The sequence below is a fragment of the Abramis brama genome, assembly GCF_963993115.1.
Source record: "Abramis brama genome assembly, chromosome: 9".
Classification (NCBI taxonomy): domain Eukaryota; kingdom Metazoa; phylum Chordata; class Actinopteri; order Cypriniformes; family Leuciscidae; genus Abramis; species Abramis brama.
The window spans coordinates 33,973,041-33,991,180 of NC_139971.1; the positions used below are offsets into that span (position 1 = coordinate 33,973,041).

Here is an 18,140-nt window from a genome sequence, read left to right on the forward strand (position 1 = left end):
AGTCCTACCCTTACTTGTGGAAGTGACGTTCTCCACTGTTCAGGCCCGTGGCGGATAAACTCCTGCTGTGCCCATGGGCGGCATTTTAGGTAGCTGACGTCACAATAAGCCGTTCCCCGTCCACCCACTTCGCTATCTATCTTGAAGAGCCATCGCTGGACTTCCATGTGTTCTGTCATCAACTGGGCCAGACCTTCATAAAGCTTGGAGAGAGACATATGAATTACTCTTAATATTATATCATAGATGGACGGACAGATGGACGGATGGTTCACTGACCTGCTCCAGGGTGTATATATCCCACTTTCCCGGAGGCACATTGACTCCTGCGCTCCTGAAGATCCTTCTTCCTCCAGATTTAGTGCCGTATAGCTGGGCCACCGCAGGCTCTGTGCCCAGAAGAGGAACTTCAAGCTCATCTGCCACAGCCAGGTCATCAATGTGGGTGACTCCGCCAATCATGTAGGCCTGCTTCCCCTGGATCAAATTCTTGATGCGCTTTAGTGTTCGTGGGCTGTACTTCAGGAGCGAAGCTAGACACATGTTTCTGATCTGAAAGAGGAATATAATACACTGTTGTGAGTCAATTTGAAGAGCACAAAAGCTGCAGAATTAATGCTGTATAAAGATAATATAAGCTCTAATAAAGAGAATACATTATGAAAACACATTTTTATTATGTATATTTCCCCCACGAAGGTGAAATCTCAGAGATCTTTGTGTACATAAATAACTGTCCTTTCCACTATAGCTCTAAGGTCTTACCCCTCCCCTTTGTCTATGGCTGTAATTTATGAACACGCGCAAACACATTGGGCCCATTACGTGCAGCCGGAGGGGTCATGACCTCTCCTGTACTCCAACACGTTAAATTGATAAAGGAGAGTCAGGGGAGGGCCGTAAACCTCTGCAGCCTCTCGTCTTTACTATGTGCTTAGTGATGGGCTCTGTGGGGAAAGCACTAATTACTCCACATCTGTATGTTTGATCCAAGCAGAATTGTCCCGTCTGTCATTGGCATGCCACGCTGGCAGCAACGGCTAACAGAGATTTATCCTGCTGACACGTCTGGCAGAGTTTACACACAGAGAGGAATCGACAGGGAAGAGGCAGCGCGTGCCACTCGTGCACTATGCGGCAATAAATAAATAACGTGTTGAGTTGCACGTTCAGCCAGTCAACCTACAATAATTGTAGAAACAAATCCGCATAGTGTTCTGAAAAAAACTCTCCTTGCAAAGTACAGACTATATTATCCGTCAGTCCATCCATCCATCCATCGATTAATTCAATCAATGTATATATACACATTTAGTTCTGTACAATATCAAATGTTTATAAATGTAGAAAAATACGTTAGCCTCATAGCATAATTGCCTAAGTCATATTTAAAAAAAAAAGACTTAGGCAATTATGCTATGAGGCTAACATAATATTAATCCAGAGATCATTGCATTAAAACCTAATCATTCACAGGAGATCTGCTACACAGGGTGCCTCTGTCACCCTCTACAGGTGAGAAATAACACAACAAAATCTTTTCTAAAAACGATTTACAAATTAATGTTCACCACCATATTTCAGAAACCACTTTGAGGGAAGACAAAAGGTCTATGTATGAACACATAGGTTTGTGTGTGTGCACCTACTTAACTATATTTTGGGGACAAATATGTACCCAGAATTGACCAAAACCTGACAAAATCTCCCAAAAACCTCCCTTTAGGGACGTCCTCATTTGTAAATCTGGTATAAAAATAAAGTAATGATAGGTTTAAAAAAAAAAAAAAAAAAATGTAGAAAGGTTTGTGACATGGTTTAGGGGCAGGGTTAGTGTAAGTGGATAGAATAAACAGTTTGTACAGTATAAAAACCATTATGTCTATGGAATGTCCCCATTTAGATACGTAGCTAAGTGTGTGTGTGTGTGTGTGTGCAGAGCACCATACTGAAAAATATTCCATTGCTTCTGGCATGAGGATGGTGAAGCGTTTGGCACAGTTGGACTCAGGCGCAGAAGCGTCACCCAGCTCAATGGCTGTCTGCAGGCCCAGCAGGTGAGTGTAGTACTGGAGAACATCCTCTCCCAGGCACACCGGAGACACGTAGATGACCTCGACATTCTCATCTGTATGTGACACAAACAGTCCTGTGTTCATTTTCATGCGTCTTCTGTCAATCCAATTTCATTTGTGGTTAAAATCCTTACCTCTGATTTCACACAGTCGCCCCATTTGGGTATTCTGAAGTACATCAAATCCCCTGTGACTGAGTCGCTGATGCTGGGAATATCCTGTCAAACAAATAAAAAATGAGAACATTTTTATCAACATTTGAAATGAGATTTTATCAACAAGTTAATGACTCTATTCTAAGTCAGGACACTCAAAATCTTCAAAAAGACTGCTAGAAACGAATCTCTATAATGAAATGATTAAATGTATGCAAACTAACAGAGCGAGGCAATAAAAACAATAGGGTTCAACTTCTTAATTATCTGAGCTCACACGGGCCTCTCCTCAGCCACCCCCAATGCAAAAATCACACTCCATCTGCTGGTGATTACAATTCACACTCATAATCATCTCAATAGCCAGTGCAGGTCTCAATGATTTTGACAAATACATTTGTGTTTATTTTTTGCCTTTTCTGCAGGTACATCCAAATACATTTAATTTTTCCCTTAACAATATTAAGTGACCAGGAGCCATCATAACAGATGCAAAGGAATTACCCAATGATGGGACGTGGATAATAGTCCTTTTGGCGGAGGTGATGTGTTTCCAGTTGGCTGCCAGACTCTGTGAATCACAGCAGAGAATAAAAGAGAATAAAAGTGATCAGTGACAGTCAGCACCCACCAGCACATGGATTTATCATGTTGTCGGCCCACCGATGGCAGCAAAGTGAGGAAATTATGCTTGTCTTTCTCCCTGGGTCTCATGGAGACAAACCAAGCATAAATCACATTAATTAAATCAGCTAAGTGCATACTTAGAAACATCTTCCCTCTATTAATTCAATTAGCAGGCTACATGAAGCTTTCTGCCAGGGGAAGATTAAGGCTTAATTAAAAGGATGTGAGTGTTTAAAGGGTGGAAACATACACAAGCTTGCGTCTCCTCTCACAGTGAGTGACGGTGAGGATAAATGAACATGTGGGCACTAATTAGGAGACATGCTAGATTCATAAAGATGTTACAGGAATGACAGCACAGATGAAACATCTGTTCTGACAAATAGAAACTTAATCTAAACGTGAGCTTGTGCTATCACAATTAGTCTTTGTATAAGCACCTCTGCATTGAAAGTTCAATTCTCTCCAGTGCTATATTGATGAAACATGTTCTTTACAGGTGTGTACAGCCTGATTTTATACAACACTTTAGCGAACAAGAGCATCCCAGAGAACTTTTTGTGAGGGGAACTACTGCTCTTTCTTATGCCACGGATTCAGGATCCACAGCAGAACAGCTTGCAACACTTATTCAGTTTTTTGCACGAATTGGTTGAATGAATGATTCAATTAACTGATTCATAAAGAAAGTTGTACATGAATCAGTTTTTTAAATGAATCAGTTGAATAATGACTCACAAATAACAACAGTTGTTTCGTTCCTGAATGAACCAATTGGTTGAACAATTGAATGACTCACTTATAATAAAGACAGCCCCTCCATCCGAATATGTAAACTCCCCTACTATATACTAGGCAAAAAACAGTATCTAAAATAAGTAGTATTTCCGAATTTGTAGTATTCATAAAACAGTAGGTGAAAAGTACCCGGATCCCTACTATTTCTGCCGAGATTCTGAAGTTCGCATTTAGAGAATCATTTTATAAAGTCAAAAAAGTTAACCATTAATTTTTTGTGTGTAAATAAAATTTAAATAATGTGAGACTCAATTTCCGCGGTAATGTAGAAACAACATAAAGACAGTATATTTTAAATAATTGTTTAATGGCATCTTTTTATGAATGAAGGCCAGTAGGCCTATACTGATATTAATATAGCTACTGATGTCTCGATGAAAATACCCCCCCCCCACCAACACATTTTTTTAAAAACATAATTAGGCTTTAAAAAAAAATATAACAACTTTTAATTTAAGTGAACTTAAAACAAACCTCACATAAACCCATAATAAATGTCATATTTATCTGTGCCTTTCCTGTCTAACAGGTATGAAATATACAGAAATTGAAAAAGGTTATCAAAGACTCCACAATGCATAAATTATAAATTAAATATTAATTTATTAATTTTAATTAATTCATTAAAAATATTATTTTATTTGATTAATCCATTCTTTAGTCAAGGCGATTACGGCGTCCAGTTAAAAATCATAACAAATGAATTTGAAAGTGGGGGGGACACAAACGGGATTTTGAAAAGTGGGGGAGACATGTCTCCCCTGTCCCCATAGGAAATTACGCCTGTGCCTAATATACAGACTGACAATCCGGAATGTGCAAAAGACAAGCATAGCGAATCTAGCGATACAAACAATAAAAGTCCCCCTGTTAAAACATTATATCAATGCTTCTGCAATGCTGTTCGACCCATCAGATTCGAGGAGCAGAACTAACTGTTGTATAAATGTGTATAATTTACCTCTGCTCGGGTGCGGTAGTTTTCCAGTTGGCGGAGACGTGAGGCCTGCAGACTCTCCTTTAAACGGCCCAGTTTGGCACGTTTCAGCAGAGACATGGCAATGATTTGTGCCGCCCTTATGGGCCTGAGTTGGAGCAGGTAGGCGGTACGGGCAGAGAAACGCCTCCAGCAGGTCTGGATGCGCACAGCCGCTGCCTGATGCCCCCTGTTGCCTTTGTAGCGCTGGCCGGGCTGACACACCAGATCCCATACCTCATCCCTGTTCTCCAGCACCGAGAGCAGCTTCTCCACATGGGCGCACCCGCCCCTGCTGCCTCTCCAGTTGAGCTCACTGCTCTGCACGCAAGCAGCCAGTCGCTCCCCGCACACCCGCGCCAATGGCACCGCAAAGTCCAGTAGCATCCGCTGCAGCTGGTCCAGAGCCTCCACAATTGCAACCCAGCACAGACAGTACTGCTTTTTAAACCTACAGTAGTCAGGAGCATCCGGGTCAATCTGACCCTCAACTATGGTGAAAGGATATTTGCTGACAGCAGCTTGCACTGGAATGCTCTAAGAAGAAAGAAATGCATATTATATAAAGGCAAATGGTTATTGCAATTAATAAAAAAAGTGTTAAGAAAACTAGAAATGTGTCTCAATTTGCGTACTTATGCACTACTCTATGCCGTTTTGTAGTATAAATAGTGTGCGTAGTGCATTCACACTAAAAATTCCAAAAAGAAAAAGTGCACTTCAAATACCCGGATGATGCACTGAATTAACCGGGGAAAAAAGTGTGGAATGTTGGACACTTAATGTGACTCAACTGGCTATCAGATTCTGATGATGAATGACAAAATAACCTTATAGAATTCATACACTAGACTAGGTTGAGTACATAGTGAATACTAGTATAAGTGCATAGTGTATAATATGTCATTTGGGACACAACTTTTGTCTGTAACATATAAATACATAAATAAAAAAAACAATGAAATCCATTAACTGAATAGAAAGCAACTGTAAAAGCTTATTTTTATAAATCCTAAAGGCCACTGGCTTGCAGAGGGTGACCATTTCAAATCATTGCTCATATCTGCCCTGAAGCTATTCCTGACACATTTAACATTACATCAGGGGTAAAAGGTCACTAAACAGAAAAGGAAAATTGATTATCAGTCAGTAAGCTTTCATGACCAGATTGTATGTTTAGTATCTGTTCACAGGCAAAATACAACATAAAATAACAGTCCTTTTGAGAAACAAATGATTATCAGAAACAGAAGACACATATTGGGAATGGAAAATGAGCGTTTCGCCAACTCAGTGAGCAGAGCACACTATATATCCTTGTCATAAATAACTTTATGCACCTCAGTATAAATAAATAATACCTGCAGGTTAAGTGGGGTGAGTCGGGCTAGACCATGAGTCAGTACTCTGTTGTCAGAGCTTGCAGAAGCAGCTGAAGGAGGGGGAGTTCGCATGTTCCTGGATGTTGGACTCTCGGATGATGATCTTCCAAGAGCCATTCTGTCTCTGCTCACATCCATCTCCCGTTTACAAGCCTTTTCTGATTCATCTACCATTAACCAGATAAGAAGTACATACCGCAGTCATCTGTCAAAGACTGTATGAAGTATAAAAAGTATAACAGATATAATAAAAAGTATGGGAAAAAAAACAATATATAAATACATGCAATATTTATTTAGTTATTTGATTGAAGCAGACAATTTTATAATTTTTTAATTAATATATATATAAATATATATATACAGTGTTCTTTAAAAAGTAACTAATTGAGTTACTTTTTATGAAAAGAAATGTGTTGCGTTACTTTTGCGTTACTCTCCCGTGGCCTCATGGGATAGTAAAGTGTCCATTGGATGCACACTTCAGAATCTCACTAGAAGAAGTAGGTCATCCGGGTACTTTTTGCCTACTCTTTTATGAGTACTGTGAATTCGTACATGCTTGTTTTGTCAACCTACTATATAGTAGGGAAGTATGCGATTTCGGATGTAGCCTCTTCAGCAATAAAAAGTCATTTTTCCTTATTAGTATCTGGTTGAATTGGATCATCAAAGGTAAGCAGCGAGGACATTGATTAATAAAGTGAGATTAAATGCATAAAGTATATTTGTGTAATTTAACATTTAATTATTGCAGGTTTGCGTAACATTACGAGTTTGCATTTCACTGTTTTTATTGATTTTGAGTAATACTGAACCTGTTTTTGTGTAAGTGAGATGAGTAAATAATGCATGCTCACAACTACATAACTACTGTATAATATTTACACAACGGATTTGAAAAACAAAGTAACTTGCGTTACTAATTTGAAAAAGTAACCTATATTTTGCTGTAAATTTATAAGTAATGCACTACTTTACTAGTTACATGAAAATGGGAATCTGATTATGTAACTCAAGTTACTTGTAATGCGTAACCACCAACATTGTGTATGTTTCAAAAAGTACTAAACGCATGACTGACACTTAAAGCTACACTGTAAGATTTTCTCCCATCTAGCGGTGAAATTGTATATGACTACCAACTGAATATTACTATAGCCCCTCCCATTCCGAGGGCGTTTTAACTGCTACGGTGAGTCGCGAGTAATTCGTGAGTCGCATTCGTCACGGTCCCACTGAGTGTAAAAGCGCAAAATGTATGTCCAGGAAATTGGACAAATGTATGTTCAGGAAATTGAATTTCCAGGTATGTCCCTCTTTGGCTAATGTATTTTCAAGATGGAGGCGCAACATGGCTGCCACCATTCGAGCAACTCGCTCGTATGTATTCTGAATGGCAGATTCTACGCTTACGAGAATACTTGATTAGTTGGTGGAAGTAATTACACATGAATGTGCACATATAATTTAGTGTTTTTTGCTAAGAATCAACTTAAAAAACTACACAGTGTAGCTTTAAAACAAGATATCACAGATCACACAATCAAATGTTAATTGAACAAAACTTTTTTGTTGTTTTTTTTTGTCCCCCAAATGAATTCAGTTTTTTGGATACATACAAATTGACCTTCTAACTTTAAATGTAGGCCGCAAGTGTGTAATGACATTATGGAAATAGACTGACCCGTCTTACTTTGGCCACTGTCCTCTCTCTGGAGCACATGGACAGCTTTGGGCTGTGGTGGAGTTTGCACTGAAGAGAGGTCAGCTGCAGAGGGTTGCAGCGCTGAAATGCATGACAAACCAAGTCTCATTAAAACCTGCAGAGAGGATCTGTACACAAAATATTTCAGGGTTTTATTGTGACTGCAACACATTACTCATGAAAACAAAAAGGGCACAAACAAACAAATCTAGCAACCATTCGAAAGTTTGGGTTCAGTAAGTTTTTTTTCTTTTAAAGAAAGTAGTACTTTTATTCAGCAAGGCCATATTAAATTGATGAAAAGTGACAGTACAGACATTTTTACATGTTAAATAAATGCTGTTCTTTTAAACTTTTATTCATGAATCCTGAAAAAAAAAAAAAATCATGGTTTGAACAAAAATATTACACGGTACAATTGTTTTTAACATTAATAATAATAAATATTTCTTGAGCACCAAATCAGCGTATTAGAATGATTAATGAAGTAATGACTCCTTTGCCATTAAAGGAATAAACTACATTTTAAAATATATTAAAATAGAAAACAGTTTTTTTAAATTCTAATAATACTTCACAATATTACTATTTTTACTATATTTTTGATCAAATAAATTTAGCTTTGGTGAGCTTAAAAGACCTCGTTCAAAAACCTTTAAAAATCTTACTGACTCAAAACTTTTGAACAGTAGTGTTTATAATGTATGAAGAAATATCAGTTGTTCCAAGAAGTTTATACCAGCATTGGTGTGCTCGCATTCGGGTAGTGATTTGGGGTGCAGTTGTTTGGGCAGACCTCCATGTGTTGCAGCGAAATTCCCTAAAGCGGGACCAGTGACCACTCTTTGAGTCCCAACCTAGAATAACCAAGGCAAGCACATTTCCATTACATAAATACACACTATACTCTTTCTAACCCTTGTGGTTCACCTAAGATGGAATATAGTTATTTTAAAGAGCTACTTTACCCAGAAAATCTGTTATGGTTTATTTCACTGTACTTGATGCTTTAAATTCCTAATTTAGCATTCAAATCTCATCTGGATATTTAAGTTTGTTGTGTGACAATCAGTCAAGGCAAACATGGTCACCATTCACTTTCATCAGAATTAACCCTTTAAGCTCGGATGAACTAGTAAGGGAATGTCTTCAAAAGGCAATAAAACATTGTCCAAATATGGAGGAATTACTGAGCCTCGAATGATAGCTCTGTGGTCAAAGGTCAGAGGTATTGAAAGTGACAGAACAATGGGTATTAACCTACTGCCCCGTCTCACTGGGCCAAAAAGACCTGCCTGCAGGCTCTAAAGCCACCATTCACCCAATACTAGAAGAAGAGAGAGGGAACATACTTTGCTCAGTAACTTGCTCATGGAGAATGCTATTAGCTTCGGGTCACCGATCCGATTTTTCCCTCCAAACAAAACTTTGTTGTAAAAGGCTGAGACGACTATCCATTAATCAGGCTGGTGGCAGCTTGTAGATGTCAAGAAATATGGTTTCTCTTTCTCTCTGTTCCGTTGGCTGTTGCGAATCACAAGTGCGTGCACATTTGCGAGAGAGAGCGCGGTGATGTTGTGTGATTACAACCAACAGATTTTCTGCATTCATTAAAATAAAGCTGGAGCTAAAATACAGGCAGTTAATGACATTGTAAACTGGCCAATAAGCCCCTTCCCTGAAGCAATCAATCACATGCTGGCAATGCTTTCTGGATACTTTGAGCACGGCTCGGTTTATTTGCCTCGCACCTTCTCTCAATTGAACAGCTGTTTGAAATCTTCTAGAATTAAATTCCATCAGAGCAATGCCTAAAATGCTCATACCTCCTCATTATCATATAATAGTTCATAAATCAAATGAAAGTCAAGATCCACATTCCACAATAAAATGGATGTACTGCAACAATTAGGATTTTCGCAATAGTCATAAAGCGACTATATAATTCACCATTAATTTTTATAATCCATTTTGATAAAAACAAGCACCAAAAGTCACACATTACTCCCGAAGACACAAAACGGCCAATAAAAACGTGTTATCTACCGACAATTTATAGCCAATTAAAAGCAAGATAAACTTTTTTGGTGAACAAAAAAAAAAAATGCAACGAGTTGGACGTGCATTAATCATAGAACACAAAACAGCATCAAAGAACAAGGTCGGTCACATTGCCGAAAAACATATAATGGAGAGCACACTGTGAGTTTGTCAAGTTGTGGGCACATGCCAGACACAGCCCTTCTGTACTCTCCTCGTCCTGCTGTTCCGGATTCTCCTCCTGATGTTCTCTGGCCTGTCTGTTGTCACACCACTGAGCTCTCTGACAAACCACGAGCACCAGCCAGGTGTTTGGAGAGGTTTTAAGGCTTGCAGCTGTTTAATGGTACAAGGGGACATTTAAAAAAAACAACAAAAAAAAACAGTGGGAGCTCCTTTGGAGACTCAGCGGAGAACTAGCCGACAGCATAGAGGTATTGACGCAGCAGGCAGAGCGCCAGTTGGGTAAACCACGGCTGTCTTATTGGCATGCGGGAACAGGTACCAGTGCCTGTCCTGAGACAGCTGTAAAGCAGCAGCCCATACAACTGCAATCAGGCGGTGGCCGTCCTCAGAAGAATGCTGATGTGCCGCAATCTGCGTCTGTCTGCTTTCGGCAGCCAAGTCTCATACCTTCTTCTCAACAACATGACAGCCTCCTCACGAGTGACAGGCAGAGGATGCAGGAGATAGAGGAAGAACCGCAGCGGAAAGCAGAAGCGGGGGGAGAACAGAGCACCAAAACAAATGGTGACCTTTCGAAAGATTAATTTGTTTACCAACAGACAGATTTAGCTGTCACTGCCAAACCAGGTGACCTTCAAATCCGCATCTCCTGTTTGAAAGCAAAGTGACTGGAGTCATCTATTATTACACGCCAGTCACATCTTTTCTTTTCGTGAGACTCATGTGACAGACGCTGGTGTTAAGGCAACAGTCAACGCTGGCCACCATATAATCAACACTATCAATAATGAACATAACAGAACATATTCTGAGAAATGTCTGAGTGGTTTTTTTCTGTACAATGTCAATGGTCACAAAAAACAATATTCTCTAAAATATCTTATTTTGTGTTCCGCAGAAAAAAACAGGTTTGGAACAACATGAAAGTGAGTAAATTATGACAGAATTTTCTTTTTTGGTTGACCTGTCACTTTAATAGACCTTTTTAAATAATAAAAGAAATAAATAGAATCATTCCTGCCCGAAACTCACACTGGCCCCGTTTCTTTTGTGCAGGTGAGGAAACTGAATCCCATAATTTTGTTGCATGATCTCCTTGTTCTTTGGGTGACAAGGGTTATTGAGGAGACGCGTGATAAATGCTGACTTGTGCTGTGTGGGAGATAGAAATAAAGAGTACAGAATACAGATATTTTTTGGCTTAACAAATGTCATGAATAAGTGTAAAGATGCAAACCTTTTCCCCAGGTGATGGACCAGAAATCTGGATTTTCTGAGGACGTGCATTAGGTATTGTCTCGTATGATGGTTGCCTAGAAAAATGTTAGACAGATATTTTAGATTTCATACAATTTTACATTATGCAATTGAAATATTTCTGTTGTTGTAGATTTTTTGTTAAATTATATTTGTATAAGAGTTTTTTTAAATACCATTTAACAGGTTTGGCATGGGCAATCTTCTTTTCAGGCTCTTCAATACAAGGTAGAGTCAAAACCTGATTATTGATAGCTTTCAGATAATCCTCTGCATGCCTCTATGAATCAATAAACAGATGTCATATTTATATACAGTACATTATTCTTCCATGCTTCACATATTCAAAATTTCGTCATGAAACTCTAGGGCCCAGTTTCACAGACAGGGTTTAGACTAAGCCAGGATTAGGCCTTAGTTCAATTAGACATTTAAGTGGCTTTTATAAATGTTCCTTAGAAAAAAACATTACTGATGTGCATCTTGAGACAAAACAATGACACTGACATATTTGAAGATTTGTCAGTGCAAGTTGCTTTCAGTTAAAACAGCTCAAATATGCATTTTAGAATGGGACTAGGCTTAAGCCTTGTCTGTGAAACGGGGTAGATGCCGCAGGCTGATAGGTCCTTGACTCAATTTGTTAGTGATCACATCGTTATCTGCATAGCACAGCTGATTGGTCGCCGTGGCATCAGCAGCCAATGAGCTTGCAGCTCAACCATCAAATACTTGGCATTGTTTGCTGTTAGCATTCAGTAGCAGTGTGCTTTCAGAAACCCTCTGCCTTCCCCAGCTCCACCTGTATAGATCTGCTACAGGGGTTCATTCATGTAGGTTATATGTGCTGCAGCAGCAGAATGTCTGTAAATGTATTGGCAGTAACAAGTCTCAGGTACTTGCTCTGCAGCAGCAGCAGCAGCGTAGCAGATCTATTCCGCCAAGACCAAATACATTAACAATGCCACATCCATTACCATGCCAATTTCTACAAGAGTTGTCACGACAGAACCACATTCAGAGGTGGACAAAGTACACAACTTCCTTACTTGAGTGAAAGTACAGATAACTATTGGTCAAATATTACTCCGTTACAAGTAAAAGTTTTAAAGACTGAATTTTACTTAAGTATAAGTACAGAAGTACTTGTTTTTAAAAGTACTTAAGTATCAAAAGTAGCCTAAATGTCAATGCATTGTTTTATTATTGTTGCATTGTTGTATGTAATACTTACAGTACCTTATGCCTCTGAATCTATGCCTGCCTACCCTCATATCAATATCAAATTTATTTCTAGAACACAGTTCCAGTAGTGGGATTGAATGTGAGATTGAATAAGTGCACTCAATAACATCCACAATGGTTTCGGACACCAAAATTGCTGTTCCCTCAAATATTGCCCTATTTAAAGTTTTTGGGCTTTTAGTATGAATATGTTAGCCTTACTGTTATAAACTAGTGTGCTCCAAAACAATGACAAAATTTGCATTTAGAAGACCAAACCCAACGCTGAAAATGAAAATCAGACTGATGTCAGAATCCAACGTCAGATTGACGTTAATCTCCAACGTTGGACAGACGGGACGTTGTATTGTGGTTGAAAATGAAAATCGTGTTGACGTCAGAAACCAACATCAGTCGGGTTCTAACGTTTTAAGTGGCCAAGTGGTTAAGTGGTTCTTCTAACGCTTTCATTTCCAACCAAAATCATCCCGACTACGTTACTACTTTCTACTCAAGGACCTTGACAGAAATCTAGTGGAGTAAAAAGTACGATATTTGTCTTTCAAATGTAGTGAAGTTAAAGTAAAATGTTTCCAGAAAAAAATAATACTCAAGTTAAGAACAGATACACAAAAAGTGTACTTGAGGACAGTACTCAAGTAAATGTACTTTGTTACTGTCCACCTCTGACCACATTACACATATTTGTATGTTTTATTGCGTGAATATTACAAGCCAGGGACTGCAAGATGACCTAAACACTATTTAAATACAAATGTAATACATAAATACAACTTTTTTATTATTTTATTTTAACCAAATTGAAATATATTTAGTAAATAGATTTCAATTTGGTTAAAATAAAATAATAAAAAAGTTGTATTTATTTATTTTGTAATTTTATAAACTCCCCACTCTTTGCACACTCCCCTCTACGGCAATACAAACATTTGGTCACGTATGCTGTGTATTTAGGACATACAGACCTCAACTATACAGATATATTCTAGTCAAGTTGTCATAAAGTCGTGATTTATTTACCCTTATTCCATTTTCTGTCCTGCTAATGGCTGTATCCAGAGCTTGAATGTCCAAAACTTGCCCGTTCTGTTGCACAGTCATTCGAACAAGATTCTTTTTTAGTTGTCTCAAATCATCTTGCACCTAACACACAAGAAAATCCACAAGAATATAGTCTTACAAACGTAACTATGTCATATTCAATTATTATATAATGTAACGTTAACTAGCATAACTTAGTTTCGTATATTTAACACTTAAACAGCTGTCAGCCTTCTTGTTACATTACCTGTACTAAAATATGGCCAACTTCATCCTTATTTTTAAGCACGTCGGCCATTTCTCAACTAAATAACTCTTTTGGGTTTTCAAGACACATTTAAGTACAAGTCTTTATATTTTTCTAAACAGAGGTCTGGCCGTAACTATGGCAACACGACGCTCTGTGAGAAACACGCGCAGGAAGTATTATTAATTTTTATTATTATCATTTCATTATTAAGTAGTATATATCACCGACTGACTTACGCTATTTCTAAAGCTATTCATTTAAAAGTCGCTTTGCTATAACTCTAAAAGTAAACTTTAAATTTTCTTTTCCACACACGGCACGCGCAGACACGGAAGTAAATTGAGGTTAGAGGTGAAAGGTTTCCTGGAGGAGGTTGACAGCTGTTGCTAACGTGCTAACTTTCATTTGGAGCTGTTTTTAAGTGTCTACACGCATAAAATGGCAGATGATCAAGGAGATGAAGTACCTACTCTGCCGTCTATCTTAGTCACAAGTTGTGATTCCAGCTTTAAAGAAGAGGAGCTCATTAGACGTGAGTACAAGCGGGAAATGTATCCTGGAGTCGTTAGCTTTGCAGCTATGCTAACGTTAGCTGTCAACAAGAAACATCCATCGTAGTGTCTCTAATTGCAAACGCGATAATAACTGTGTAATTATCAATTGCATAAAATGTATTGTGCATTATTGTATTGTGTAACTATATCATAAAGCAGTATTTTTTGTAGAGATTAACGTTACCCAACTGTCATCTTACAAATCTACATCTGGGTCTTTGCTCGTTTCATGTAACATGCAATGTTTCATTAAAGTCAAATTTCTTTCTTTACACGTTTGTCTGTCATATTGGTTTTCTACAAATACCTTGTTCTTAGAGTATTGATATAACGGGACAATATGTGTGAATAATTTCTGGTATTTACTAATATTCTTGATAAAGTGATACACTATTTAATACGTGTGCAATATATAGCATGACACAAACATAATATATGTTAACACTGTGCATGTATAAAATCCTGTAAAATTGGGTGATTAAGGTGTATACTTGTCTTTGATGTTTATAATCTTTATTCTAATAATAATTATCTATCTATCTATCTATCTATCTATCTATCTATCTATCTATCTATCATGTATAAGTTAGTGCTTACTTTCAGTACATTTAAAAAAAAAGAAAAAGTGGTGATTCTTTATACCCAGTGTTTTTCTGTTTTTGTTTTTGTCCAGCAGACGGCAGTGTTGGACTTCATTTTTTACTTGTAGCTTATTTTAGTGGTTGTTTTCACTGCCAGTGTTTTTTTAATTCATTTCAAATACACACTTGGCCAATAACAATTTTGTCTGTATTTATTCCAGAGATATTGGGCTCAGAATCACTGCCACAAGCTGCCAAAATAGAGGAAAGAGTTTCTTGGTTTCCATGGACAATTAACAACAAATACTACACAGCAAACGTCAGTCTATGTGTTGTTTCAAGTAAATTCGACATGAATGCAGAGGTTGCCCGGTCTATGCAAGCATTCATCGTTTATTTTGACAGCAAAACTGTGAGTGATGGACAATTAGACGTATTGATCATTTGACGATTTTGCCATTTTATGCATGTGCCCTTGATTCACCTCTTTATGTATTTCAGAAAGACGCCCTTAACAATGTCAACTCCTGGTTATCAGTAGTGGAGGAACTGGCTCCAGAAGTGCTGATCCTAGTGTGTGACCATGTGTGTGACAGCGGTGAGTGTGTTTTGGTATCTTTCATCGTTCAGTAGGTTTTTTTTTTGCTAAGTTTGGTGTGAATATACCGTTGCAGGTGTTAGCAGACAGGAAGCCCAGCAATGGTGTCTGGCTCACGCATTTGAATTAGTAGAGCTCAACCCTGAAGATCTACCCGATGAAGATGGTGAGAGAGAAGACATAGTGAAGTCATGATTATGCACAAAAATGGTTTTGTTTACAGTCTTTTTTTTTACTTTGCGTCTCCCGTAGATGACTTCCCAGAGTCCACAGGAATAAAAAGAATCCTGCAGGCCCTCAATGCCAACGTGTGGTCCAGTGTCGAGATGAAAGATGGTGAGATTGTACTGCCCTAATGCAAAATGTACAATATCAAGTCACCTTTATTGTTATAGCATTTTATACAATTTATTTTATAGCAGCTTCACAGTAATAACAGGAAAGTAATAGAATGTATTGCTATAAAGCAGCTCACATTATTCATCTACAACAAACCATATTCACAGATTCATTCTAAGAGATGTTAATTAACTTTTCTTTTGATCATCATTTATTCCCCTCAGTACATAATCAGGGATTTGGGCTAATGAGCAGCCTGGTGGCCTCTCATCACAACAACCCACGGCCCAGTCAAGAGACACTGGTTAGTCTTTTCTCACTTTCTACTATTAAAAATATGTAGATGAACATTATTTAGCTTTGTCTGGGTATGTTAGAGTCTTAAATGGGATAGTTTGCCGAAAAATTAACATGCTGTCATCATTTACTCACCCTCAAGTTGTTCCAAACCTGTATGAGTTTCTTTCTCCTGCTGAACACAAAAGAAGATATTTTAAAGAATGTTGGTAACCAAACAGTTGATGAACCCCATTGGCTTCCATAGTTTTTTTTTTGTTTTTTTTATCCAATTGATGTCAATGGGATCCATTTACTGTTTGGTTACCAACATTCTTCAAAATATCTTCTTTTCAGCAGAAGAAAGAAATTCATACAGGTCTGGAAAAACTTGAGGGTGAGTAAATGATGACGGCATGTTCATTTTTGGGTGAACTATCGCTTTGAGGTCATCTCGTTGTAATAGGCTGTTTTTTCCCCCTGTTATTAGTCCTCTCATTCCCCATCCAACAGTACAGATGAAGGCACTGAGAGCCAGAGAGCAGAGAATAACCAGAATAATGCAGTGGACACAGTAGTTGGTATGTACTTTTTATATTTATAGTCATTTTGGAGGTAAATTAATGGTAAAATACCATAAAAAGTACAAATGGAACAAGCTATTTTTATATATATTTGAATGTAATTCTGTTCAGTGTTTAATGAAATATTTGCCAATCTGTCACAGATCCCATGATTGACATAGATATCCAAGAGTTGGCTAATCTAACAGCTGGGGATGCAGATGTGGAGAATTTTGAACGACTGTTTACAAAATTGAAAGAGATGAAAGGTTAAAAGGACTTATTTATACACTACTGTTCAAAAGTTTGGGATCAGTAAGATTTTTAAAGAAGTCTTTTATGCTCACCAAAGCTGCAATTATTAGCAATATAATGTATTCCTGTAAATGGTAAAGCTGGCCATTACTCTAGTCTGATTTGGTGCTTAAGAAGATTTTTTTTAAATTATTATTATTGTCAATGTTGTCATTTTTTATACAATCGAATGTGTCCGTGCTAAATAAAAGTATTAATTTCTTTAAAAAAAATAACTTGCTGATCTCAAATTGCATATTTATATGTATGTACATGTATATGTGTGTGTATACATATACTGTATATATATATATATATATATATATATATATATGTATATGTGTGTGTGTATATATATATATATATATATATATATATGTATGTATGTATGGTTTTTTTTTTTACAAATAGTTTTCACTACTCTTACATTTATTTTAGACAAGGCCTCTTCGTTGCCACATGAACAGAGGAAAGTGCATGCAGAGAAGGTGGTATTCTCTAATTAACACTAATGTGAATACTTTTTCAAATCCAAAACTTGAACTAACAGTAGATTTACCCTCAATCAGGTTGCTAAAGCATTCTGGATGGCTATTGGTGGAGACCAGGATGAGATTGAGGGCCTGTCATCAGGGGAGGAGAGTTAATGCCTAAGTTACTCTTAACCAGCTTCCACTGTTGATACTCATCCAACCCTTCGAACCCCATCATCCCAAATCTGCTCAGCCCAGCCCAGTCCTGTCCTGCCCCGCCCGAGAAACCAAGATCCGGCATGAGGAACATGCAAGAATGCGAGCGAAAACAGCAACTGAGATTTTCTGCTGTTAATATAATATAAACATCCAACTCCTCAATCAGGCAGTACAGAGTCATTATGGGCTTTTGGCTTTAAACATTGTAATCGCAGAGCCATCGAATGGGTTGCAGGGGGCAAGATTGTTATCTTGTCTGCTCTCTGGCGGTTTCAGTGCAAGCCACATACAAGGATGAAGCCCATGGTTCTGTCAAGAGTTGTAAATCATATGACAGATGAGCTGACAAAAATGGATTGTTTTTAAACTTATTTTTCCTTATGTTCTTGATACAAGTCACAATTACGGACTATGCTTGAGCATGTCATTAGCTCTTCATCAATTAAAAGAATCATCTGTCGAATCAATTTAGATGTTCTTTTGTTGTGTTTAAAAATAGATTT

At 37.7% G+C, this 18,140-nt stretch overlaps 2 protein-coding genes across 2 annotated transcripts in view; one reads left to right on the forward strand and one right to left on the reverse strand.

Moving 5' to 3' along the window:
- iqch (IQ motif containing H) overlaps window positions 1-13,788 on the reverse strand; it is a gene marked incomplete at its 5' end in the record, with an annotated part of 26,808 nt that extends 13,020 nt beyond the window's left edge. Inside the window, 14 exons of the mRNA XM_084125121.1 lie at window positions 15-203; window positions 280-552; window positions 1,950-2,128; window positions 2,210-2,293; window positions 2,735-2,801; window positions 4,617-5,168; window positions 5,993-6,180; window positions 7,701-7,802; window positions 8,461-8,578; window positions 10,980-11,099; window positions 11,185-11,260; window positions 11,381-11,484; window positions 13,470-13,592; window positions 13,738-13,788. Of these exons, the coding sequence (XP_083981247.1) occupies window positions 15-203; window positions 280-552; window positions 1,950-2,128; window positions 2,210-2,293; window positions 2,735-2,801; window positions 4,617-5,168; window positions 5,993-6,180; window positions 7,701-7,802; window positions 8,461-8,578; window positions 10,980-11,099; window positions 11,185-11,260; window positions 11,381-11,484; window positions 13,470-13,592; window positions 13,738-13,788 (2,226 nt within the window). The remainder of the gene's footprint in view (window positions 1-14; window positions 204-279; window positions 553-1,949; window positions 2,129-2,209; window positions 2,294-2,734; window positions 2,802-4,616; window positions 5,169-5,992; window positions 6,181-7,700; window positions 7,803-8,460; window positions 8,579-10,979; window positions 11,100-11,184; window positions 11,261-11,380; window positions 11,485-13,469; window positions 13,593-13,737) is intronic.
- A 277-nt stretch (window positions 13,789-14,065) lies between these two features.
- Window positions 14,066-18,104, forward strand: aagab (alpha and gamma adaptin binding protein). Its single transcript, XM_084124788.1, has 10 exons — window positions 14,066-14,272; window positions 15,097-15,287; window positions 15,377-15,473; window positions 15,550-15,639; window positions 15,726-15,809; window positions 16,037-16,116; window positions 16,579-16,669; window positions 16,816-16,920; window positions 17,384-17,433; window positions 17,515-18,104. The coding sequence occupies exons 1-10, from the start codon at window positions 14,179-14,181 to the stop codon at window positions 17,590-17,592; spliced, it is 960 nt and encodes a 319-aa protein (XP_083980914.1). The 5' UTR covers window positions 14,066-14,178; the 3' UTR covers window positions 17,593-18,104.
- The last annotated feature ends 36 nt before the right edge of the window (window positions 18,105-18,140 follow it).

Excerpts from the sequence above, each read along its gene's own strand:
- aagab (XM_084124788.1), top strand. The coding sequence starts at position 14,179 with ATGGCAGATGATCAAGGAGATGAAGTACCTACTCTGCCGTCTATCTTA. Across the intron at positions 15,810-16,036 it reads CAGTGTCGAGATGAAAGATG|TACATAATCAGGGATTTGGG; the intron begins GTGAGATTGTAC and ends TATTCCCCTCAG. Across the intron at positions 16,921-17,383 it reads AAAATTGAAAGAGATGAAAG|ACAAGGCCTCTTCGTTGCCA; the intron begins GTTAAAAGGACT and ends CATTTATTTTAG.